This window comes from Filicampus tigris, chromosome 3 (genome assembly GCF_054856515.1).
Source record: "Filicampus tigris isolate MCC_2025a chromosome 3, RoL_Ftig_1.0, whole genome shotgun sequence".
Taxonomy (NCBI): domain Eukaryota; kingdom Metazoa; phylum Chordata; class Actinopteri; order Syngnathiformes; family Syngnathidae; genus Filicampus; species Filicampus tigris.
The window spans coordinates 15,159,478-15,186,932 of NC_141219.1; the positions used below are offsets into that span (position 1 = coordinate 15,159,478).

The following is a 27,455-nucleotide window of genomic DNA, read 5'->3' on the forward strand; positions in this document are numbered from 1 at the left end:
ACCGGTGAAAAGGCTGTTTCTTTTTTCTACCAGTCAGATTTTAGATTCACCTCTCTTCACAATTGGCTCCAAGTGACATTGTCATTTTGTGATTGGTTCACCTAAATAGTTTGCTATTATTATTCCTCTGATTAGTGGAGCTAAAAATGTACGCCAAAGATTAATTTAAAGAGAAAGTCAACTGAAACTTTTTTTTTTTCAATGTTCTATGCAGGCGGCCATTTTGTCTCTTCAGGGGACGGCCATTTTGTCATTTCTGTCGACAGAAAATGACATCACAGTTGCTCAGGGCTCAGCTTCAGAAAACAGGTGAGCGTGTTTTTTTGTTAGTTTTCCCTTGCCCTTTACATTTTTAATCTTCTGATGGTATATAATGGAAATACTGTATTTCTTCAGACTCCATCCCCGTAACAAGGGTTAGGCCGCACAAGTGTCACACTCTAGAGCCACTATCCTGCATTTTTTTTATGTTTCCCTCCTCCAACCCACCATTGATTCAAATGATGAGGATCACTAGCAGGCTCCTGCAGAGCTTGCTGATGAGCTGATCATTAAAATCAGGTGTTAGAGGAGGGAAAAATCTAAAAAAAATGCACAATAGTGGCCTTTGAGGATCGGAGCTTGACACCTGATGGTTAGGGGAAATGTGCTCACAAATTGCGTAAACCCATTGTCACAGCGCATTTTCCACCCCTCTGGAAAGACTTGCCACAAAATTGTCAGGATCTGTAATCATATAGGCAGTGATGAATTCGGGCACATCAAGGAACACTTCATATTGGGCCTTTGTTCACTGCTGAGCAGCCTAGCAGTTCATTATCACAATGTCATCCTGTCTAAAATACCTCACCATGCACCAATGCTAATCTATTCTTCAAACACCATGTTTAATTTGCCATCGAGACTTTGTATTGCACCGTGTATTGATGACTCTCATCACTATTTAATAGTTGCCTTTCTTTTGCACTCGTGTCACACATGCAGGCATACAATGAAGTTATTGACGGTCTCAAGTGTATCTTTCCTGTCCATTTAGCTGTCGGTGTGGGGGAAGTGCTCGGTGCTGATATACGGCACTTGGAGCTCTTATTGAATTGCACTGATGGAACATCAATTACAGACCTTGGTGCCAGAGAAAAAGCGTTAACTAAGCTCCTCATATCACATTACAGTGTGCTGCGCTCTGATGGCTGCTCTAAATAAAATCCCATCATATTGAGTGTTTGCTGCATTGTCTCTTAGTTGGTCCACCACAGACCTCAACAATGATGGACTGTGTTGCTTGCAGATTTGTCAGGTGTGGACTTTTTTTTTTTTAAGCTAACTAACATATTAAATACAGTCCCTTTCATATATTGTGCATTGCTATCAGAAGCCTAACATCATGGTGATTTTTTTTTTTTGTGCCCAGACCCCTGCTAAAACACATGCGCATGCACACACGCACAGCCACTTGAGAGAACTGCTATTGTCATCATGTACTCTTACAGTTGTCCAATTTTAATATGGTGATTTATATATTGAACATCAACAATATCACAAAATACGTTCTAATGCATTGTATTCTATTTTACAATCTTGTTTGAATATATGCAAAAGTCTCATCGCTGCACCAAAAAAAAAAAAAAGTACTCTGCTATAGATTTAAATCCCACTAATTCAACGTAATAGCAAAAATAAGCCGTACTCAGACATTTGAAGCTCATCTTGCGGGCCTTGCGCTCAGCAAAGTCATTTACAAGTCTGGTTCCTTGTTTTTTGTCTCTGGGGAATGGTCCGATAGGCCTTTTTTTTTAGGGGCTTTTTAGGTTTTTTGCATTGACATCAGGAGGCAGAGTAAAATCGTAGCGTATTCGATGTGCGGACAAAAGAGTTCTTGCAATAGGTGCGCAGGTGGGCATAGCAGAATGCACCGAATTCGTTCTCTGAGGCTGCACACGTCACGTCGTCGAGATTCATCGTGCCTGACCGGCCAGATAAGCGGAGTGCGTCGATAGGGTCCATGTCGCTTCACTGATGGAGCTAGCTTCATTTCATACATGAGATTTGGGCACATCCGTAGCTACAGACAGAGGAAGGTCTAACAGTCCTTTGAGAATTATACTTAACTGTATTACACAATACTTAGTGACCTTTTTTTTTTCATTTAAATCTTGCACTCGACTCACACTCCATAAATAAAATAAAATAAAAAACTAATACTAAAACTAATAAAAACCAAACTAAAACAAATTCATTTAAAAATAAAAATAATAAACAGAAAGAAAACAACTAATTCAATCTAACAAATGTGCTCTAAAAACAAAAAGTCAAAAGAAACTAAAAACTAACTAGAATGAAATCCAAAACTATTATAACCCTGGCCTTTAATTTAATAAATGTACAGGTAGTTGAAGGGTGTAGACTAATGAGATAGCTATTTAAACAGTTATCATAACTTTTACCTTGATTAAAGACTCTTTTTAGCATATGAAAGACAGCGAGCAGAGGAGAAGGAGGAGGTGAGGTTGTTGTTTGGAAGGGGAATACGCCCTATCCCGGATTACTTCCCTTTGTCTATTACTGGAACTAGGACTAGCTTGAGAATCACCGGGCAACTATCCAACAAGAAATCAGTAGTCGTTGAGGACTTTCAGGGTGATACTCACTCGACGAGGAACGAAGGCAGACTAATAATTGCATGACACATCGATTCTAGGAATTAACTGTCCGAGTTGTCCAGTTTTGGTACAAGAACCAAGTGTATGTATAAAAAAATTGACCTTTTTTCTTTTTTGCCAAAAGGTCATCGAAAATTGAACTGTACGACAGCAAGGGCATATTAAAAACGAGGTTCCACTCTCTTTATTGAAGAATGTGTGAATGTGAATGTTAATGTTTTTTTATGCACCCGTCTAAAAAAATGGATGGATGGAAATTTAGTTCAATGTTCATTCAGAGTACAGCCTCACAGCCAGTCTATGAGCAGCTTCCAAAACGTGTTCAAGCACAGCTATGCCAGCAAAAATTGTATTACCAGTTTTCCGTAAGTTTTGCATACGGTCAACATAATAAATATCATAGATCTCAGTGACTGCTTATCGCTAACCGCACTTCACTAATGCATCTCCATTTTACTCAGCTCAGATTTCATTGTCTGCATTAGAGTCCAATGTCATTTCTTGAGAGGATGTTTTAACCATTACCTTAAATTATGATGCATTTTTATCTGAATAATGTCTAAATTGAACTGAGCCTGATTATGCTTAGTGGGGGTGTAGGATGATAATTCAAACTGTGCTAATGTAACCATAAATGCATTTTTTTATGTATATATTTTCCATGTGCATTGATCAACGGATACGATTATACTTACGTTTTGTAATTGTAGCCGTAGTTTGCAGGACGGTACATACGTGGGTCAAAATATTAGGAGCATGACTCAGTGTGATATATTGCAAACTATCACAATTTTGAACATATCGTTAAATTGATACCGCTATTAAAACCGAATGTTGACCATAATATTGTAGTGATGGTGGTGGTGCATGTGTGTGTTTGGAGTAAGGGCAAAGAGACTCACAACAGGACATTGTGTATTTGTTAATGATGATGATGAATAAGATCGAGTTACAAGTTCACATTATCATAGCGACTCATACTTATTGACAGAGGAACATAGTGCACTAAGATAGACTCCAACCATAATGCTGAAGATGTTCTGTCCTCTCTATAGCGCTATACAAGTGACAGCCCATTTACCATTTAACATAAAGCACAACTTCAGTGTATTCACCTTGAATTATAGGTTTGGTAATTGTGTATAAAGAAGTATAAATAGTTGTCACAATTGACATCAGTACCTCTCTGACATTTTAAATAGTTCTTTTATTGTGCGGCTGATGTACCTAATTAAGTGTCCGTTGAGTACAGGTACAGCTGAATGTGTATTGAGCTGAAAGTGGGCCCTCTTGTGGACTAATATGTAAGTACTCCACACTCCGGAGGAACAGAGCGAGGGGGAAGGACGTAATCAGTGCATCTGTCTTTTACTTTCAGTCACACGCACTTATCACCACCACCCAAAAGAAAAACAAAACAAAACTTTGTTTGCTCCTAATTAGTGTTGAACTCCTACCAAATGGTGCACAACTCTCAATGGTGACCCATCGGAACCAAAAGGGGAGCTGCCTGGTAGTGTTCTTTTTGTACAACCTGTTCCTCGCGACCTCGCCACTGTGGAGCCTCTGTTATCCATCCTCCCTCTCTTCCTGTCTGTTTGTCTGTCTGTCTGCCTCTCTCTCTCTCTCTCTCTCTCCCTCTCTCTCTCTCTCTCTCTCTCTCTCTCTCTCTCTCTCTCTCTCTCCTCTCCATCTCCACTCTCTCCCTCTCTGCGCACAGACAGTCGCGCTCGTTCGCAGTCTGCGCACATCTCGCACTTGGCCAGGATCACTTGGAGTCCACAGACACGGCTCTGATTGAGCATTCTCACCAGAGCGGAGGTCCACGCCGCTCCACCCCAACACCCGCAGCCACACACAAGCCTTGTAAGAGTTACACCGTCCATGCGCACAACAATTGGAGGACTGTGTGAGGAGAAGTGCTTTTATTGATTTGGGGGTTTTTGGGTTTGAATTTTGGCAGCCTGGATTGGAGCTGGTGTAAAAGTGTCAAAGCCACCGAGGAGATTCCTTTCAAGTCGTTCAAGTGATTTCCGGCAGGATTTCTAACTTTTCTCGTGGTGCAGAAGCCGCAGCGGTGGAATTTTGTGAGCGGAGCCCGCGAGAGCGCGCTGCGCCGGGGAGCTGGCTGACCCACAGGACCGCACCGAAATAAGGTAGACGGACACACGTATACCATGTTGAACGCACTGACCAGTGGGCATACTTGTTTATCTAATCTTCCTTGAACGATTTATGTGCAAGACGAATCTGTACGCACTTTTGCATGCATAAAAAATATTTTTGGGGGTTGGAATATCTCCTCATTAGAATGAGAAACACACGACGTTTGAAAAAAAAAGAAAAAAAAAGAAGCGGGCGTCATGCCGTGCAGTGCTATCTTTGAAACTCGCATGAATATTTCAAGGTAATTTAAAAAAAATAAATAAAAACTTTGATGATAGTGCATTAAAACTTCCGAGTCATTTTCGTTGAGGATTTTTTTCCCCCACACTCCAGTTTTTGAGGTTTTCCAACAGTGAGAATCTGCGAAGTAACAGGCAAACTTCTGGTCACACCATTAGGGACACCTGCACAATTACAGTTCAAGAAGCTGGTTGCACAACATGTCTTTATAATAGCGTTTCCTTAAATTTCATTGAGTCAAGGCATATATATTACATTAGAAATAAATCTCATTGCACGCCACCAAACATAAATGTTACACAAAGATACACAGGTTAATTACTGAGTTCTACTGGAAGAACATTTAATTGCTCTGCCTGACATCACACAGCACTGCACATTAAGCAAACATGATGTGTAGAAAAGAAAGACATTTCAGGCCAATTAAGAGGAGTTTTCTGCGGCACACCTGATGATCATGCACGGCACACTTGTTGGGAATCACTGCGTGTACAAAGACTGTCATTCTAATTTTAGATCAACTTCATATAACACCCTGTTTAATATTGTGGTTACAGTGGTGTCGAGCTGCACTGTACCATGCTAAGATGTTTTCCTAATATTTTGCTAACCTTCACGAAAGTACCATAATGATGGAAAGCACATTAGTAGTCATGGTTACTTACTTTTCTGCTGTTTTGCTCAGTGAAAACTGGACTGCTCAGTAGTGGGTCTCTAATATGTTGGTTAACTTTTATAGGCTCAAAATATTAGGAACAGCTCAAAATGTTGCTAAATTATTACATCTATGACAGTGTCGGACAAAAATGAATGCATTTTTGAGCCACTATAGATTGTACAACTGTACGAAAGGTTACCGGTATGTCCTTTGAGAATGTTCATGTTTTTAAGTCTCTTTACCGTGTGATTATAGCAAATATCTGTGTGTTCGGATCAAGTGCATGACATCCCCCATGATTACAGTGCAGCTCCAGCACTGACCTGGACCTACTTCACAATGACGGGAGGACAGTCACGCTAAAGTACTCCCAAATACAATGCATAACCGCCTCTGATGCTCTAACATGCCTTGCTTGTAAGCTTCCTATAATCCACCATTTGTGATTGAATTACCCGCCCTTAAATTGAATGAAATGCTGTAGGCCGTGCGGTGGGAGCTTGTTCGGGAATATTACTTTCACGGCTTAAAGGTTTAGAATGGAGAGAAAAACAATTGGCCAAAAAGGCTTACTGTAGTGGTTCTTCATTTTTTTTTGTGTGTGTGACAGCAATCACTCAGCTTTTTAATAGTGACAGGATGTCCTCTGTGTTCCTTTGTTTAGGTTATGACGGAGCACAGCTGAACATGGAGCTTTTGTGGATTTTGTTGTTTTCTAGCATCTATCCCCTTGCCCGCAGCCAAGGTGTTTATGGTAAGAATGACATGTTTTACAAATTATTTGTATTGCATGTTAACACGTCCCGCATCAGTTTGGATTGAGAAGACATTTGTTTTCGAGAACTTTAATTGAAGCTGTGGAATGTGATTGCTTTTGGGTGAGACTAACAGCATATTACACTTTTTTTCAGTCACTTTGGTACATTTCTCAGATCAGAATAGAAATACGCATAACAGTATGTACATTTCTCAAAACAGTTTGTCCAAATAGCAAAACATCATGGTTCCCCGGGTAAAGCAGTTTTCTTTCTCAAAATCCTTAGTACATCTTTCAAAAGTACATTTTTGTGCCACTGATTGTGTCAGTGCCATCGGAACGACACGTCTATGTGTCCTTTCGTACGCATAACAGTCAAATAAATAAATGAATAAATTGCAAGTTACACCTTCGTGTATGTGGAAGATTGATTGCAAGAGAATGGGCAAGAGTCACATTTCATTTTTAAAGTAGGAAAGGGGGGGGAAACTAATTAAAAAATAGACATGTGAACATATGACAACCTCCTTGGGGAAAATTGAACATGCAACACTGTAAGAATTACAATGCGGTCTTCGTACTTCCTTTGGGCCAACTATTCACATCCACATCACAATCATTATCTTCATTTGCTATGAGCTATTTCAGAAAACTGGCTGATCATTAGTTCATCCAACTCTTCACACATTTCCCTTTGTCAGAAAAAGTCAAGATTTGCTTGGGGAAAAAGGTCAAATGCCCATGTATGGAAATATGCTCGACATATTATGACGTCAATACTTATATGATGAACTAATGTCAAAGGATTGTGTGGTACGAGACATGATAATGTCGGGAAGAGCAGAAAATTGGATCATTTGCAAAAATTCAATTCGTATCTGAGAAAAGTAACAAAGCAACTGAGGAAAAAACGTCATAAATGTAAGTGTACAGTTTCCAGGAATGGATATTCCTGTGACCCCTTATCCGACGTAGTGGTCATGTTCCATTTTTCTGTGATTAGAAACACACTTTCAAGGAGGAAATAATGGAAATAGAAATAGTCTTCTAAAACGATGGCTCCTAAGACCTTTAATATGCTTGTACAAGAAGTCACACAACATGTTACGGGTGCTTTTGTGACCGTCAGAAACCAAGCAATCAATGGTAAAATATAAACCTTACAAAACATTTGTTCACGTTGATAATTCAATTCAAATCGGTTTTATTTATATAACGTTAACTCACTACATATGTTATCTCAGGGCACTTTACATACATATCGAAAGACGTGCTCCTCACAGAACTGAGACGAACTGAATCCTGCATGATAAATGCTTGGCAACGGACGGAGGCGGGGAAAAACTGAGACTCAGTGCGGGGCGGCTGTCTGCCTTGACTGAGTGGGGGCTGAGAGAAAGAGAGATACGGAGATAATAAGAGTGAGAAATGTTAAATACAACTGAACTGTAGCCTACTTAAAACTGAAGTTAACCCAAACATATTTTTTTCAAGAATATGTTCTATGCAAGCCCACTAGTTGAAACAAGGCATACTGATGAATACTGCGTTTGCGGAATAAGAGTTAATCCACTCGTTTTTAGCCATCTCTGGGGGCGGCCATTTTGTCACTTCTGTTGACTGAAAATGACATCACAACTACTCAGGGTTTAGGTAATCAACAATCACGGCTGACCTGTTTTCTGAAGCAGAGCCGTGATTGGTTGTTACCTGAGCAGTTATGATGTCATTATCAGTCGACAGAAAGGACAAAATGGCTAAAAAGGGGTGGATTTTGCTGCTTAACTCATATTCCACAAATGCAATATTAATCGGAATGTCGTGTTTCAACTAGTGAGCCTGCTGGGAACATATCTTGAAAAAAATATGTTTGGGTTGATTTTCCCTTTAACAAATCACTGGATTAAAACAGCGTTTAAGCCACTATAACATTGTACAACATTTGAACATTTAATTCAGCACTTCTTCACATAACATTGGAAGGAACCCACCTGGAGAATCACTGCCATAGATCATCTGTAATTAGTCATACAGGTGTGCTGGGTGTTTGTTAGGTTAAGGGACAGACGACACACGCTCAATTTCCTCAGCGACAGGCGACGGTCCGGCCATGTGTTCCGCCTCAAAGCAAACACACACGAGCCGATCTGTCGCCTTGGATACGCCGACTGGGACGTTGGAGGCGTTGTGGCAGCCGTCGCAAACAAGGTCTGTTTGGTCGCGGTGGCGTAGACCGCCGTTGTCATGAGCCATCACAGGGTAACGCTGACAATCTGGCCTTTGTTGAAAAGCAAATGCACCCGTGAAGTAGAAGAAGCCCTCTGCTTACTTCACCACTCTGGGAACTCCTCCTGATATCACCATCAATGTAGTAGTGAAGGGCCTCAGCATAATTACTGTTCGAGATCTGTTGTACAAGGACAGACAAGAATAATAGGGCGCTTACATTGACATCATGCAATAGTTTTGAAAAAGATTGCTTGGAAATCATGGCGGACAAGACAGTAACTTCAATAACGTACTAACAGCTACTATAATTATGTTGTGTCAGACATGATTGATGATGTATATGATTCTTGTTCTGATAATAAGAACATTTAAAAAGCTTTCAAACATTTAGTCACGATCAATCCGGACGGATAAAGCGGTACATGAAGTTAGCAAAGTTCCAATTCTCTGACGTGTCTGAAAGATTATCCTGAGTGATTATCCTGAGGTGCGGGTGTGTTAGGGATTGTTTCTCACCAATCTGGTTAGTTAATGGTCGGGGCAGGTAATCGTATATTTTAAATGTGTTCAATACTTACGATTGCAAAGCCTTGTGTGCGTGGTCAACACAGAGTTGGGCCAGGCCACAGACTCCGTGATGATAGACAATTAGGAAATGAACTGAAGCTGTTATGGAGGTGGTTGTGTTGAGTGTTTGCATAACGTGTCTCACAAGCCATTCACCACAATAAAAATGAGAGGAGTTTGAAACCGCAATGTAGTTATCAGGTAACCTAACAGTTAGCCTAGTTTATTCTCTTTTTAATCTCCAGCAACCTGGCACCACGATTCTTCTCACATGTCGGTTGTGTGTGGTGCATTCATTTGGCCATCTTGAGTACGCCACAGGCACACACACACACACACACCCACGCACGCACACACACACACACACACCCACCCACACCCACACACACACACACACACCCCCCCCCACACACACACACACACACACACACACACACACACACACACACACACATACACAAAATCAACACATTTTAATATCGATTATGCCGTTCGAAATGTGCATGTATGTACCACACTTAAAGTCGTGAAATCTGATATTAGGACTGAGCCATGCCATGAATATTGGAAATACCTACTGTGAGTTAATGCATCCCCCCCACAAAAAGGTTTATAATTGCCTATAGATGCCACAAGATGGCAACAAAGCACTACTTGAGACTTCTGAAATCACTTCAATGTAGTTCCTTGGCACCAAGATGCCACAAGATGGCGCCAATATTACCTCTTTCATCTCTTTCTCGAAACGGTTTAATTAAGATGAGGGCAACTTTTGCCAAAAACGCCTAAAAAAGGTGCACCCAAAGTTAATTTGTAGCCGTTCTTGAACCATTTGGAGTATCAGCATAGTTTTGGTCTCTTTTTGAAGATAACATTTTGAATTTCTCCCAAACAGTCAGAATCTGTGCAAGTGCTCCTGTCACTGAACTATGGATGTTTGACAACAGAAAAAAAGGCGAATCTTATGTTCGTCTAATTTCTTTTCACAAAATCTGCCTTGAAAATGAATTTAGAATGTTGATTAGGACTTGAAAACACTACAGGATCAAAGCTTGAGGTATCCCCAAGTTCCAGTTCAAATTTGACAATAATCCTACAAAAAAATGAGCATTTTACACATGTTTTCCTAAGGAAAGGTACAGGTGAACCCCAAATGTTTTCCATTTGGGTGACCTGTGCACCCATTGTGAATACTTGTGGAAAAAAGACTGCCATGCTTTTTTTTTTTATGCTACTATGGTGTAGTTCTTTTTTTGCTGTTGTTTTGCCATTACACGCAAAAAAACCCAACAACAACAGCAAAGGAGGCTTCACGATAGCAGAGAGTCTTTTTACGGACAGAACGCAGTAGAACGAAGCACGAAAAAAAGGCGTTTACGCAACGAGGTTTTTTTTCCCAAGAGGATTTGTATGACACACCCCGTATCGGAATTTTATTGGCTATCCAATGCGTCAGTCACCAGTCAGTTCCGCTGTGATTAGCCAAAGCTACGTAAGGATATATAATGGGAGTGACGTTTTTACGCACGGCCGTTCATTGGCTTCTGTAGGTCTCTTTGAAGGGAAAACCATTGCAGATTGTCTTAAGTGAAGTGTCAATCAAAGGCCAAGGACTAGACCTTCTGTTTGAGACGTGTACGTGGCTAATAGTGTGTAAGTGAAGCTACGATCACAAATGCATCAAAAATAGTGATATTGGATGGAAATTGGTAACGTTTGCAGCTGCAGATACCGTGGCTTTATGGATGTAAAGCTTGGCATGGACTCACTATTTTACCGGAATACTTTGACTGGACCCTTGTCGACGTAATGGGACCATGTTTGATGACGTTGGACGTTTCGTGTACATTTGTGACGTTGTTATGGTGAGTCGCTATTACGATTGTCTAACATAAATACTCACTCAGTCTGCAGATATGATTGCATTTGAAAAATGTTGGGCACCATTCAAATCTCCAGAAACTCAGCTTTTAAAAGATGTATAACATGTTCACACATGTATTCAGCTGACGACGTGCATCAGCCATTTGTTTTGACAGATGACGTAGGGCCCCTCGGTGGGCTGTCCTCACTTTAAGGGTTAATAAAACATCCATCCATCCATTATCTGTGCCGCTTCTCCTCACAAGGGTCGCGGGGCGTGCTGGAGCCTATCCCAGCTGTCTTTGGGCAGTAGGCGGGGGACACCCTGAACTGGTTGCCAGCCAATCGCAGGGCACACAGAGACAAACATCGTTAATAAAACATGCATAGTTAAAATTAAGAAAACAAATTCAATATACTAGGGGTGGGTGATACTGGGAATTTTGATACCAATCCGATACCAAGTAAATACAGATACGATATCGATACTTTTTTGCTTGGAAATGTCTGGCAACCAGTTCAGGGTGTCCCCCGCCTACTGCCCAAAGACAGCTGGGATAGGCTCCAGCACGCCCCGCGACCCTTGTGAGGAGAAGCGGTACAGATAATGGATGGATGGATGGATGTTATGATTCCCCTTGAGTTTGTATTGTATTGTATTTGTATTATGTTTTATATCTATATCTATCTATCTATCTATCTATCTACCTATCTATCTATCTATCTATCTATCTATCTATCTATCTATCTATCTATCTATCTATCTATCTATCTATCTATCTATCTATCTATCTATCTATCTATCTATATATATGTTTTATTTTTTATTAAATAACTACAATGCGAACTTTAACAGTATAAAAACATTAAATACTTCTACTAGAACAACTGTTTCAGAACAAAAGTCAAGAGTGCCAAACCAAAAAAAGCAGCAATGTAATGAAAATACAAAAAACAATGTCAACATGACAACTAAAATATATCTCATTGCAAAATGTTTTGAAAAATAAAGTCAGTAGTTCAAATAGTGTAAACAATACAATGTAAAAAACCTTTAACAGTAGAAAAAATAAATTACTTCTACTACAACAACTATTTTAGAGTTTTTGGGCTGAAAAGCCTCTGCCAGAATACGTTGTTTCTGTGTCCGCGGGGTTGTTCTGGCTTGGGGATCTCCCCCCCCCCCCCCTCCTCCCTCAACTTCGCTTGCAGCTCGTTGCTCTCTGTAGGATGAACTTTTTTTCATATGTTTGTGTAAATTCGTGGTGGTACCACAATAGCGGAGCACTTTATTACACAATTCACACTCGGCACTGTCCTTTTCTGTTGTTGTAAAAAAACAGTCCACACCACGCTTCTTGTTTGGCTCTGCCATTGCTTTAGGTTCTGGCCGCTCTCACTCTCCTCGCCCTCTCTGCCAGGGAGCGGCTAAAAGTGTGCCTGAGTCACTCACTCAGGCAGAGACTCAGAGAGTAGCAGGAGGCGCTGGGCGAGAGAGGGGTGGGGGGGGGGGGGGCGCTATTTGCGCAGAGCAGCGGCGCTTTGAGGAAATTGGTGGAGGAGCGAAGTATCGATCCCAGGACAATAGTATCAATCGGATCCAAGTACTTGCTTGGTGGTATTGATAATATCGATATTTGGATCGATCCCCCACCCCTACAATCTAGTTATACAGCGCAAAATACTTCCTCAACAAATACGCAACAACTTATGACAGCGTCAGTGTCAGCTACATTCGTTTTCTAAAAGCATTACGTCATTGTACGCGGTTACCGTGTTGTAGTGGTACATTTGAGATCCTGAGCAGCTGCTTAGCTGGCTTATGCTTTGGGCCAGCTCCTTTGCTACGCCATTGCTGGTTTTGAGCTCATAGTTGAGCTATTTTTCATTGTGGCTCACAAAAAATGTGTTGTAGTCTCCTGGGCTGTGTCACACATACACAGAGTGGGTCAAAACAAGCCTCGGTTACTTTTTGTCCATAATTTTTCTGAGAGCCTTTTGGTTTGTGTGTGCGCGTGGACAAAAAAAGGATGAATCGCTAACGAGCATTGTTGGAGTGACACAGGGCTGCATTAATTTGGCAGGCCTCCGCAGATGCTCTGGTTGCTGCACCATATGGGACTATCATATAGTAGGAAGACATCTTTTTACCATGACCACAATCACAAATCACCAGGAGGAGAGAAGAATCAAGGCAAAAGACAGGAAAAAATGTTGGCAGGCGTCCCTTTCCTCACGTCGTAATTGTTTCTCGCTCGCCGCGGCGGGCAGATGCGACCGCGGCGTCCGTCGGGAGGCCAAGTGTGTGAGCGTGTATGATGGATTTCAGAGTGTGAGCTTCATTTACCGTTGTCCTCACTTGGGGCACCTTTTGGGTGCCTCTGTCAGCCCGTGCGGACATATGCAGGTGTTCATTGCCTGTGTGCGTTGGTTTCTTTACAGCATACATGGCAACAGTTTGCTGGCTCAGCAGGGATTGTAGCATCAAAGCGCACTTTCTCTTGTAGCGGCGTCATGTTGATTATGCATCTGTCATGTAATAATGTCACAAAGTCACATTGTGTAATAATACGACATATGTAACATATTTGTAGTCAACACAACAGGACTATATAACACATTGCCACCTAGCTACCATGATTGTTTGTGGTTCTCGCAGTGGTGGATAGTCAGGGTGAGCGAGGCTTTCTCTGCTAGCCTAAACATTATCAGAAGCACTAACCTACATTTACAACCTAAATTGTAAAACAAGTGAATATTAAAGAAGTGTGTGCATTTTTAAAGCTGCTAGCTAGATTTGAATATAGCCTCATTTCACCGTTCCCTCTCCCACTCGAAGTGCGCTGTAAACAAGCTGATGTTAGCCACTGTTGGCATTATATGTAATGGAGTGTCACTATTATACAAAGTGTTATCGGTTTGAAGTTGTACTTTTTTTGAATTTGCAATCAATAAAAAATTTAAAAGAGGTGATAAACATACCAGTCGTGCAGAATCGTTGCTAATTTTGCATAATTTCATCAAACTGTCCGATATGCTTTCCCTTTGCTGCTGTTGGCTAGTCTTATGCCTGATTGTTAGCAATCAAGGGATGGACATTTTTTTTCAATTTTTCAGAGGTGGATTTTCTACCAGTTTCAGCAAAGGTCATGAAACCCAAGCTAAGAGGTCAGCATGAGGTTGAAGGGTTGTGCCCACTCGGCTTGTGCCAAAGAGGGAATGGCAAATGATTGACACCTCGTCCGTCACTATTTCTAGTTTTTGTTCCTCAGGCGCGGTGGGTTCTTTAAAATCATATTCGAGGTTCACGATGGTGATTTTTTTTTCCACAGGCAATTTGACTAATGTACTCATGACTGATTGACAGTTTCAACAAATATGACTGAGTGATTTTTTTTTTCTAAATCGCAAATTTTCCCTATAAGTGTGCTGTATGTTTTTTTTGTTTAATCATTTATTAAGACACTTCGGAACTTTTTCAAATTATGAAAAAAAAATCAATGTTTCACTTTAAATCTCCACACAGTTGCCTCCACACTTCCCTGCCTTCATATTGCATTTATGCCCTTTTCCTGTCCATTTAATGTGGATAGACCATAATCCACATGCATTACACGCATGAAGTGACACTCACAAGTGCTAACTCTCAACTTACTGAAGGATTAGGGAAGATTCTCCTAACTTCAAGACTCTCACACAGGAAGTGACTCTTCACCTCCTTCAACACAACACGCACACATTCACACACATGCTAATGTAGAACAAATGTGTTACTGAGTGGCAGTGTGGGAAACAGCACTCTTCACAAGGACACCAAAGCATTGATTTATTTGCAAACTGCTAGCGTCACTGGGATGCCAACTGCGTTAGCCTGCTGTAAGATGCTTCATTATGTAATTGTGACAGGACATTGACTGAACCTGTTGTTTGTTGTTGCTATGTTATAGTCTAGTTCCAAAATGGAGGCCATTATGTTCAGTACAGTAACAAAGTATAAATATTTTATTACCAGACCTAAGTTGTTTATTTATACTTGACTTCAGTTGATGCTTTGCGACTGGTTTTTACTTTTACTCCTTATATTTGAAAACAGATATGTGTACTTTGTACTCCTTACTAATTTTGGGTAGCAATTTGAGGGAAAACAGAAATGTATTCAATTTGCGAACATGGCTGTAACATAAAATGTGGAGAAAAGAGACAAAGTGAGACTAAACAAGAAAATTGATTTTTTTGGGATGTACTGTACTATACTATAACATACAGTATTTAAGTAACACCTTCCTGTGGCACTTTACTCGGCAGTTGACCTAGAAATAAAAATCTTTCCAGGTTTTCCTTTCCCAGCAAAGTTAACTCTTCACAATCTCACCATCAGCACTTTTTTTTTTGTTGCTTCCTCATTTCATGTCCATCGCCGCTCAGTTTGTTTGGAATGCTGAATATTGCCCTTTTCTAATAAGCATCTATAATTTATCTGCAGCTCTAAGGGAGAGGAGAGGAAGGAAGGGGAGAAGGCGATAGGAAGAGACTGGAGCATTAAGCTCGAGATGATGCTCTTTACCTCCCACAACATAATACTTTCTAGCACAAACATTAACGCACGTGCGCACGCGAGCACACGGCGAAGTCATTCTTCTTCAAATTGCTTCCTCTATCTGAATATCATCTATGTTGTCAGAGCTTGCCAAGTGACATTTCCCTCTGTGGATATCTAAGTTGAAGTCCTTGGAAATGTAAAAATGCAGCCTGTTCTATTTTCTCAAATGTCCATATGAAATTCAGAAGCTGAAACAAAGTACAGGCGGAAAAATTGCAAACATTTCTCTTGGAGAAATTACACAAGGTTGAACTGTCAGTGACATTTGTTGGGGAATGTACTTGCTCACGTCGATTAAAATCTTTCATTCCCCGCAGACTGAAGATGTTGACGAAGAAGGCCTTATTTATCCTTAAAATTGGCACTTACTCCTTCAAACTGTCATTTCAATGTCAAAAATGTCAGCTACTACAAACTACATAGCTATATGCAGTATGAGCAAAAATATTTTCACTACATTTCTTAAAACACCGTAATAATATGACGGAGTCATTTCGATTTTCAAGTGATTATAAAATGAATGAGAGGTCTTCATTTTGATCAAAGTGGCCTTACACCTGAACATACTCCCAGTTACACACCCCCTTGTTGTCAAGTTAGAGTATTCACTGGTGAACTTTTTTTCACTTATATGAATGAGATTTGGCAACACGGTGTGATAGTGGTTAAGCCTCAGAGTTGAGAATTCTCGGGTCCCGTTTTCAGCTCCGGCTTTCCTGTGTGGAGCTTGCATGTTCTCCCCATGCTTGCATATGTTTTCTCCATATACTCTGGCTTCCTTCCACATTCCCAAGTCGTGCATGTTGGGTTCATTGAAGATTCTACATTTCCCATAGGTGTGAATGTGATTGTGAATAGGTCTTTGTCTATACGTGCCTTGCAATTGTCTGGCAAACAGTCCTCTGCGAACCCCTTGGACAGAGTCAGCTGACTCAGGCTCCAGCTCACCTGTGACCTTAATCAGAACAACTGCTTTTAGATAATCAATGGATGGATAGGAATTGGATGTGTAAGGCTGCATCTAATATCTCCATGTTATAAACGTCATCAAGATTAAAACTGACTGTTTTATTAATTCTACGTCTTTAAAAGGGTTAGTCAGTGGTCAACTTCTTTTCACACTTAAATGACATATTTAAATGTTATAAAAATATAAATGTTAAAATGTTTAAATATTTTTGCCTGTTAGTTTTATGATGCCAGCATTGACCATTGAACACATTTATTTCTATTTCTACCATTTCTGTGTATACTTTTTTCAAAGGTCTAACTAAATTTTAGTTAAAAAAACACTTTAACGACCGCATATAGTGCAGTGTTAGGCCAATGCATCTCTCTTGTCAGGAAGTACTTCAAAAAAGTGTTGAAACAAGATGAAAAATTGAGGGGGTGAATGAATGACTGTTCAACTGTTAACTTATTTTTCACACTTGTAAGAATGAGATGTTTGAGGCACTGGGGCATCTTGTGTCACCTTTATGATCTATCTTCAGCCTGTTATCTATATAGCGAGTTGCCTGTTATCTATATAGCTATCTAGCTTCTAGCTAGCTAGATAGCTAGATGGATAGATGATAGATAGATAGAAAGAAATACTTTATTCACCCACAAGGCACAAAACCAATCAACTGTTAATCATTCAAACAATCAACAATATCAACAGGGGCATTGCAAATTTGCAAGACATTTGCCCGCACAGCTAATATAGGTTCTATGGTGCTGATAGCTTGTCGCTGAGATGCATTATTGCGATTTCTGTTATCTCCTTGTTGAGAAAAACATAGAGTGTAATTTTCTACAAAATCCTATGAAATGATTCTACTAAATGGGCTGACTACTTCCCCAAGGTTAGATCTCATCTGTTGTAATGTATACTCAAAGTGCTAAAACACCAGGTTTGAAACAAGAAGAAAACTGATGGGAGGGAAGATTCTAGTTAGCCAAAGCAATTTTGTGTTTTATTTATTTTATTTAAGTCTAAATGATTTCATTCATCAGGTGGGGATGGGAGCGCATTAGACACCACCTTGATTTATCTTTGCCCCTGTCTCATTGTGGTCCCTCCTCACGCATCCGTCAGTCCCCATCCTGTTTAAAATGTTGTCTTTTCGCAGGGTGCTTAAATAAAGCTGTTTACTCCAAAGATGTTTTTGTGGGTACAAGCTGTGCGATGGCTTGCTGCCTGTTTTTGGAGCTTACTCAGCACATTGTTCGCCGCTGTCATCCTTTTCCTTTCCTTTGGTGTTCTTCCCTTTTGCTCTGCTCCGCTCCTTGCTGTATGGCTGAGCGCATATAAAAGCCTGACAATGTTTCTATTAACCTGCGGGTCAGCCGCAGAGCCAGAGGACTATGGCCAAAGTGATATGTTGACCATGGTTTACACTAGCCTTGCTACCCTGGGTTAAAGGATAAGAGCATTTAGGTGACGTCTTGGGAGGTGTGATTTATCACCTCATCCACCAGCGGTAGCCTGAGGTGGGCACCAGGTAACAGTTAAAGGTAGGCAGTGGGCTGCAAGAGTATATCTTCTTAGGAAGCAAATATAGCAGGCGCTGCCTTCCATTCAAGTGACCAGGGACATAGGGGGATACAAAACAGATATTCAACTGGAATACGCTTTTTTATAGTACTTGATTTACTATAAATTCATCTCAATATGAGCTTAAGTAACATCTACAATCCTACAGCTTTGCAGCCAAAGTTATTCAAGATCCATGGTGGATTATATTAGTTTGCGACATTTATAAATAGACATTTTTTTCCCCAAGAGAAATTACACAAAGTTGGTTCCAGTCTTCTGTTCTCCACAGATTGAACATGTTGCTGATTGCAGGGTGTCCTGGGTGTCCTTGAATTCAATTTTCCAAAGTGAAGTCCTTAATTATCCTTACAAATGGCTCTCCATCTGTAAAATCCTACCTTTCAACGGTTTTAAAAATACTCTGCAGTTCGCATGTAATGCAAACTGGAGTTTTTGTTTTTAGTGCTTTAATCTATTTGTATGTTGAATTGTAAAAACTCAGCTTTTCATTAGGATACATTGTGGTTGTCAAGGATCCTGCATTTCAAGAACCTCAAACATAATTTGCTCCGGGATATTGGTTGACCTTTTTTTCCACTGGGTAAAACTGTCACCACTGTAAAAGTCCAGGGACATTTTAAATAAATATTATAAACAGTCATACAAGTGCAAAAATATCTTAATGGCAATTCCAATTTACCGGGGTAGATAAAACAATTGTGTGAAGGTCATTTTCCTTTTTAATGAGTCTCTTGTATTCACACTTTGTGTAGAAAGAAGTAAACCAGTTTAAAACAAACACAACAAAACAGTAAACTTTAATTTTGATAACAAGTAACAATTCATAATGGTGAATCTGGAGTCTTAATGCTAAGAAAGGTAAAAAATAACACTTGGACACAGTTCTTTGCTGCTTGATACTTGCTGAACTTGCTGAGTCCTCACTGCGTACGCCGACGAGGTTTTGTGTAATTTCCATGAAAATACAATCAAATTCCAAATTGTTGGTTCTTGGCGTGCATAACTCTGGCAGCCTGCATGCAGATGAGCATGGATGTTACCATCATAGCGGTTTTATCGGAACTGGACGTCATGAAAAGAAGAGCAAATAAGACGCTCCAATTGAGAAAGTTATCACTGTTTTCTTAACTTCATCATGAGACACCAAGTGCATGTCTAACTAGTGCCAGGAGCTCGTTTTTAACAAGGTGAGTTATGTATGGAATGCATGAATACTGCGCAATGTAAGGTTTTAGGAAGAGTTTCTGGTTAACAATGTTGATGCTATTCAACAAACATGTTTGACTTTAGAACTCTTTTAAGTGAAGCAAAGTTACACTGACAGCATGTATGAATACGTACTGTATGGTATACGTATTGAAGTGTATATTCATCTTTCCGGAGGAAATCAGAAGTCGAAGTTTGATCTCCCTTTTGCATTGTAGTGCCAACAGAATAGTTATGACTTTTGCTATTCTTCTTTTGTTACCCTTCTTCTTTCCATCTTGGTTGCGACCAACATTTTATACAGTGGTGATGATGTTGGGTTCAAACAACACTCCCTGCATTTTCACCTTTTGATGAACTTTCTAGTTTATTATCTCAGCTTGCTCTCAACTTAGTTGCGTCAGTAACTCACGCAAACACGTTTTGGGATATAATTGATGGTTATACAGTACAGTGAGTCACTGATTCAGCTTGAGAAGGTTTTTATTTGCTTGTGTCTCTGGGTATAGCTTGTGGACAGCTACTAGGGAGAGAATACGTATTAAAAGGTTTGCACATTTGTTATTAATGCATGCATTAAGCTTTAATTAGTTGCTATAAATCATTAGATAAGAACAGCCAGGGTGACTTCCTGCCTTCCAAATTGTGAGGCCAAAATTAGCTTTACTACTGAGCCCCTTTGGTAGTTAAAATAGTAGCACGGGTAATTATATTATGCATTTTATTTTATTCCATTTTACATTTACTGTATGAGGCAACCCCCCTCCACCCCCACTCACTTTAAAACAGTTCCCAGGTACTATAATAACATGCCTGTGACTGCATTGATCAAGAATAATAGTACCTTTTACTGACCTAGCGACCGGCCTGTTTTGAGGGGGTGGCACTGGTAGATTCTCATGCCACCCTGCATACTGATGGGCCAATGACGATTATGCAGATTTAGTTACTATGACAATGATGAAGTCGGGGCTCTGGGTAGCCGCAAATCTAAAAGTAAAGCATCTGGGAAGTGAGAGCCCCCACAAAACAGCATGGATTATATTATCCCTTGTGGAGAAAGCACTTCAACATCAAGCAACCTAATTACTTTTGCCACTTAGTGTGCAGATCAGTATATGCGGCGCAGGCAGCGGACACATGGCCAAACACAAATACCCCCCACCCCCACCGTACCATCAACTTCACCAAGCAATCAAGCATGAGCTGCTCATCAGAAGCGAATGCTGTTGGCTAAGGGAATTGGGAATGCAGCTCTGCTTACCTTTAGGCTATGACATTGTGTTTTGGACAATGTAATCCTTATAGTAGCAGAGCTTGTGGGTGTTTTTGTCTGATAGTGTTTCAGACAGTGGCGCTTGAAAGTGGCTCTGGATCTTCACCCAGCCTCGCGCGAGCCAGTCATGGGTGGAGAAACTCAGTGTAGGGGAGTGGTTTATATGCAAATGAACATTGTTGTTACCTGACCTTGGGGTAGAACGTCTCACTCACAGACACATTTTCAGAAATAGGTGGGTGGCGTAGGCAGGCACGTCAAAGACACAAGCAATTCAAATGTTCATTTTCCACAATATCACCCCTTTATAGTTGCCAGTACAGTAAATAAAGAGTTTGATGATGTTTGACATCAAACGACAGTTTGACACAGGGATGGACTATTTCTATTCCAATTATTTCATAGACTTTACTCTTGTAGCTTGTGTGTGTGTTGTGGGTGGCGTGCATGGAGCGGCGAGGGCGGGGAGCATTTGGCATGTGACTTATTCATGAAGATGACAGGATGCTTGTGAACAGCGGTGCGAACACGATTCACATCAGAGCTCCCGCCTCCTCCCGCACGTCTTTCCCGCTGTCACTCTCGCTCTTCTTCACGTCCTTCACGTTCAGTCTCCTCCTCGGCTTTGTCTTGTCTTCTCCTCCTCGCTCACCTCAGATTGATGCCACCATTCTGTGCTGACCGAATTACACAGGTCCAGCAGTAATTGGACAGTGCATGACTTCTTTTTTTTTTTTTTTTTTTTTAATTTACAGCCTTGTCTATAAAAAAAAAAAAAAACTCCCATCTTTGTATTCCAAACTAATTGGACTGTTGAATGACAGTCGTGTTTCACGGCCAGGTGCGGCCCTTTCCCTCCTTATTTCATGATAAATTAATCACATTAAAAATCTGCCAGTGACTTCTTTATTCTGTATACCGCGGGCCACCAGTTTATCATTCCCGGAATCGTTGTTTATATCTGTACTGTGATCGGCTAGCAACCAGTCCAGGGTGCAGAATCTTGGCGAGGCTCATCTGAGACCCTAATGAGGACTCGCGCAATAGAAAATAGATGGATCGACAGATGGATGTACCCCACACGTCTCACTATAAGATAGGGCTGCACAATTAAAATCGTGATTTCGATTTTGCTCATGATTCTAAAAACATAATAGAAGAAAAATGTTCAATACACCGAACGGCGGTGTGTGTGTGTGTGTGTGGTAGTACATGGTACTAGTGCACTAGTGCGTCCTTTTTTCTAAGTTAGGTGCAGTTTTTCCACTGCATTGCATTCAACACCGCCGTTTTCTTGGTTACCTCCTTTTTTTTTTTTTTTTTTTTTAAAGAAAAAGGAATGCCTGTCTTTTTTGATAATATTGACTGGTGAATGAATATGAGTCACAATTCCACAAGATTTGCACAAAAGTATTGGTGCTTGAAGTGCTCTTTAGAGTGTTGGCTATGACTTTTGTACATTCACTTAACGTTCAAGAATTTGTCAGTTGTTCTTCTCATCTTTTTATCCGCAACTAATTGGACTTTATTTTTGAGGGGCGGCGGTCACTCACCAAGGCCTGTTCCAATAATATGTAAATATAACACTCAGGTTTTGTTAATAAAAATTGCACTTAGGCCAGTGCTTCTCAATTATTTTCTGTCATGCCCCTCCTAGGAACAAGAAAACATTTTGCCCCCCCTCAAACTCTCTGCCGCGACTATAAATAATATAATTCATCTAATCTATAAGAAATTCTAAAAAAGTACATAACTTATAAGTACATATCTGCATAACACTGTATCCTTATTAACATTAAAAGAAAAAACACAACAAAAAGTGAAAAGAACAAAATATCGATCAACTTCCAACAAAGAATAACTTAATTTACATTGTCTTTTAGTCAATACAGAAACCGTTTGAAATGTATTAATTCACTTGAAATTAACAAGAAAAATGAGTGTGACTCTGCCATCTACTGTAGTGGATGTGAAATTACACTTTATTGTAGTATGGCAAAAAAACAAAAAAACAAACATGTCACCCCTGTATCACCCCCCCCCCACATCACTGCACCCATCCACAGATCCCTCCACCTTTTTGAATGTGTGCAACGATGCAATGCAGCAAAGTTGTGGCTGCAGCAGAATGAAATTGCATGAGGCTTGAATTTCCCATGATGTTAACAAGGTCATTTTGTACTTGACAAAAGGAATAGAGTGTTCAAGAATAAAGTGATTAACGGATGGATGGGCATGAGGCTATGGTGATTGTTTTGTTGATTTTTGGTAGGTGAATAAATGCCAAATTTGGAAATCAATAACTAATCGTTTTTATTCATTTCAATTTCAATATAAATGTTTTTTCCCACCTATTGACCCAACCCTACTTTAAGGCAGTTAGAACCTCTCCATGAGAGATAAGCACAAATTAATTGTGTTACATCATCGACACATCGATTCCCGCTCATTGGCGGTGTCTGTGTGTGCCCTGCGACTGGCTGGCGACCAATTCGGGGTGTAGTCTGCCTTCGCCTGTTGACGGCTGGGATAGGCTCCAGCACCTCCCCGCGATCCTGTGTAGGATAAGCGGTTTGGAATATGACACATCATCGGCACTGTAACATGCTGTAAGACAAAATAGAATCAAAAGTAGCACATTGCACAATAAGAAATAGTATTGTTTTGTTCTTTTGCTGCCGCTGGTAGTGTCGTGGTTCGATTTCCGGTCAGTGGGGCCATACTCATCTACTGATACATGGCCCATCAAGAAGGGCATCTGACGTAAAACGTGTGCCAAACAATTTAAGTGAGTGACTTGCTGTGGCAACCCCTGATAGGCCAGACAGAAAGTCACCCCAACCACTGTTGTTTTTTTTTTGGGGGGGGGGGTGGCGTTCATTTACCTCAGTGGTCGGGGCCCCTGTCCATTTTCACCAACGGTGACTTTAAAAGTGCACAGCGGTAGCTTGTTAAAACCATACATGTGGGCAAGAAAACACAGCCACAATGTGCTCCTGGCTCCGTCTAAACTTAGTGACAGCAGGGAGGCATCATCGCTGTGAATGTACCTCATGTGCCGACACACGTCTGGTCTCAATAATTCAGCCTTTCTCACTTTCTCTCCGCTGCACACCCTTTCCTCACCCATGACGCTTTTAGTGAAAAAGAAAATCTTTGAGACACTTTGCCATCCTTTTTTTCATTCCCATGCATCTCACATCTCACTCACATTGAGATGGTGTTTGTTTGCAATGTTTCAGTTCAGCGAAGTTTATCTTCTCACCCTGCGTTTTTAAGGTTACCCAACTAGGACAATTTTTACATGTCAAGAAAGAGGCTTACAATTGGTGCTTGAGGTGCTTGAACGTTTTGAAATTTTATTTTGGATGTTTTAAGGTTGGCTTGAATTTTGGATAGAATAATTTGAAAAGGCTTTTCAAGGTCTAAATACACACTTCTTCACTTGTTGATGGGTAGAATTTGGGTGATACACGCCTACAAGCCTTATAATCATCTCATGCTGTTTTCTTGGCAACAGGAAGCGCGGGCAGGAAGAGAAGAAGAAGAGTCAAAAACAAATAATTAAAAAAAGATAACATTTAAGGCTAAGGGTTATTTTTTTTATACAAATTAAGCAAATCATTACTCTGTATTACATATAAAATACATATTGGGGAAGAAGGAAAACCAACCGTTCACCACTAAGCCATTTGCTGGACTTGTTGCTTGAACTTGCAACTAACAAGACATGCACCATTTCCTTTTGATTCCTTCCTCTACTATTTGAAAACCAGCATTCCATTTTCCATTCTTTTAATGCGATCATCCACATATCTCATGTTTGTTGGCGCTGGAGCCTGCACCTTGTTTTGGATTAAATGTTCCAAAAAGACACAGAGAAAAACAATCTTTTGATACTCACTGAAATGAGGTCTTGACTTACGCCATAAACGCTGAACTCTGACATTTTCTTGCGAATTTAGAAGTGCTTTCCCCGCAATTGTTTGTCAGAATTTTGACTAGTACAACCTAGTTTACAGGGTTCACTTTTGGTGAAGAGTGCTTGAATTTGGTGCATGAACCCTTAACAAACAGCTCCCCATCATCTCTGTCCTCTTTAAACTCCTTCTCTACAATCCACTTTCTCTTTTTATGTAACATTTGCAGATAAATGTCGTCCATTTTCATCTTTGTCAAGCCTTCTCAGTATGATTCCTCCTCTGTCTTTGGCAACATTTACTTTTTTCCACAGCCGCTATCTCTCTCCTCGCTGTCAGGTCCTCGCCATCATCCGCCGATTGATTCAGCGGCGAGCATCCACCCACCTCTCCACTTAGTTCGTATATAGGATGAGGGGCCCAATTGTGGCTGAAATCTGCAGACAGCAATTGGGAAGCAGAAGCTGGAGGGCTGACACGGGGAAACAAGCGAGGCAACAACAGCAAGCAGCCGGCCAAATAAGGGTGGGTGGGAAAGTTAAATAATGAGGAAGAGTGGTCGAACCAGTGCAATCAAAACAAAAACAAGGCAGACTATAGAGTGGCCAGTAGGGGGCATTTTTTTTCCAACATGGATTTGTGCACGTATTTGTTTCATGCAGTTTATTTTACTTTGTTCCATAATGGGATATTTTTCTGAATTAGTTTTGAATTCCACTTTCACTAGATATTGATTGTAATGGTAGCATTCTTGAGGCTTATTTAACAGCTAGTACCAATAAATGCCCCAGCCACTATATGTGCAAGTGGCTAGTAGCAGGGGCGGAGCCGGAACGTGGCTAATGGGTGGGCCTGGAAAAATCACGATGGGCCTGAATATTTCTCCCACTGAGCACAATCCCCCTGTCCCAGTGACAAACTGAATAATATCAAGTTCAGATCTTGCTTGGACAACCAATTATGCCACTATAAATATTCAATAAAATAAAAAAATCCCAACGAAACACAAATTTTAAAACAATTTAATTGTAATTCACACAAAATTTAAAAGTATATATTTTTTTCATGAATCTCACTGGGTGGGCAGTCTGTCAATCACTCACCCATGGCTCCGCCCCTGACTAGTAGTTCACACTTTTAGGGCACAAAGAAAGAACTGCGGCCGCTAATAGCACCTTCAATTGCACTTCATTTGCACCGGCAGTTTGCTCCATGTTAACATCCTATTCAAGGAGAATATTGCGCTAATGATATACCAGGGCAAACATGCCCACAAGGTTTGACAGCTGAGTGCAGGTTTCCCCTGATTTCCTCCTGGTTGCAGTAAGCCACACATGGCAAAGTATAACTGCTGCCTTTGCACCATGAACACCGTGTAAACTAGAACAATGGCAGTTAGGAAAATGACATTTTCAGAATGTGATGCTTGGGGGGCCTGATCAAGAAGGTGCGAACGCGACCATCAGAAAACTGTCACCAAAATTCACATGCACATCTCTACTCAGATCCACACACTGCAAATCTCTGCAAGTATCAAAAGGATCGCCTCAATATTTTGGGGTCTATGGACATAATCATGATCCTCATTCAGCGACATTAAGATGTAGTGAGCAAAGACCTTATAATGCCCATAAAATCCAAAATACGGTGGCAATTGTTTGGTTTTCCAAAATTCACAGAGAAGCGTCAAGTTTACAGCAGCTCTTTTTGCCTCACTCAAACAGCGTGTGGCCATTAGCTTGTGTTAGTGAATTTGACGTCATCAATGAGTCTCATATGGATAGAAGGTGGGAAATTTCTATATAATACATGCATATTAAATACACGCAAACAACACTGGTGGACATCTGTTTGGCAGCACAGTTTGTGAATTAAATGCTGCCAATGTTTGCTCCATTTTTACCGGTTGGCGCCATGCAAAAGCCACACAATCCTTTTGTGAATTTGGCCCTTGGTTTGTTCATGAAAACTGAATGAAATTGGTCACTTTTGCTCCAATTGGATGGAATCTTTTGAGTGGTTGTTGAGTTTGCCGGTGTAATTCCCACTCATCCTCTGAATTGGAAGGCCATGACACAATTTTTGCTCATCCTGGTTCTTTGCTCACGATCAGCTAGCCTAACCAAATAAGGGCATTTTAGTAAATGTTCATCAACTCTTGCATGTTTAAGGGTAGATTAAATTGCCAAACATAAGATGACCCTGTCTTGTTGTTTGTCAAAGCATTTGCATTGAATCAGTCTGCGGATGTTTGCAGGAATGTGAACGTGTCACTGGATGTGAATTTTCCATCACTGAAATTTATCTCGGATTTTACACTTACATATACAGTGAAAGCTACATGGTAACAATCCATTCTGTGTGGCTGATTGCCTTTTTTTCTATGACAAAATGCAGGGTGCTTTTTTTTTGTTTTTTTTTTATTATTACAGGCTCGAACTGTCACAATCATAAAACCTTTATTACCCCTGCAGGCAAGTTTTAGCAAACAATTGAATAATTCTTCATGCCAGTGTAACGATAGGTTAACCACAGTAAATAAGGGTTCTGGTACTAGAAGCGGAACAGTTTAAACAGTGATACTGGTTGCTTTTAGCACAGTAAGATTCTCTGGTGATTTGAATGATCAGCTACATACTATTTCCTTAAACATCATTCAATACTTGTATTTGATTATGGTGAATGTAGCCAATCAGTTGTGGTCATATTGTAATGAAAAGTCAGGAACTTTCTTAAATTGTAATAACTTCAGCACAATTCCGGATTTTAAT

The 27,455-nt window shown here is 40.5% G+C and overlaps 1 protein-coding gene across 2 annotated transcripts in view; it reads left to right on the forward strand.

The window, feature by feature from the left end:
* Positions 1-4,374: 4,374 nt before the first annotated feature.
* The window catches only part of mdga1 (MAM domain containing glycosylphosphatidylinositol anchor 1), a 185,554-nt gene continuing 162,473 nt past the window's right edge, over positions 4,375-27,455 (forward strand). The window contains exons 1-3 of one of the 2 annotated variants that reach the window (XM_086025948.1): positions 4,394-4,526; positions 4,624-4,816; positions 6,389-6,478. In XM_086025948.1, coding sequence (XP_085882074.1) covers positions 6,412-6,478 — 67 coding nt within the window. In that variant the 5' untranslated portion in view covers positions 4,394-4,526; positions 4,624-4,816; positions 6,389-6,411. Of the gene's footprint in view, positions 4,817-6,388; positions 6,479-27,455 lie in introns of both variants that reach the window. The other variant, XM_086025950.1, reaches the window with a different exon arrangement.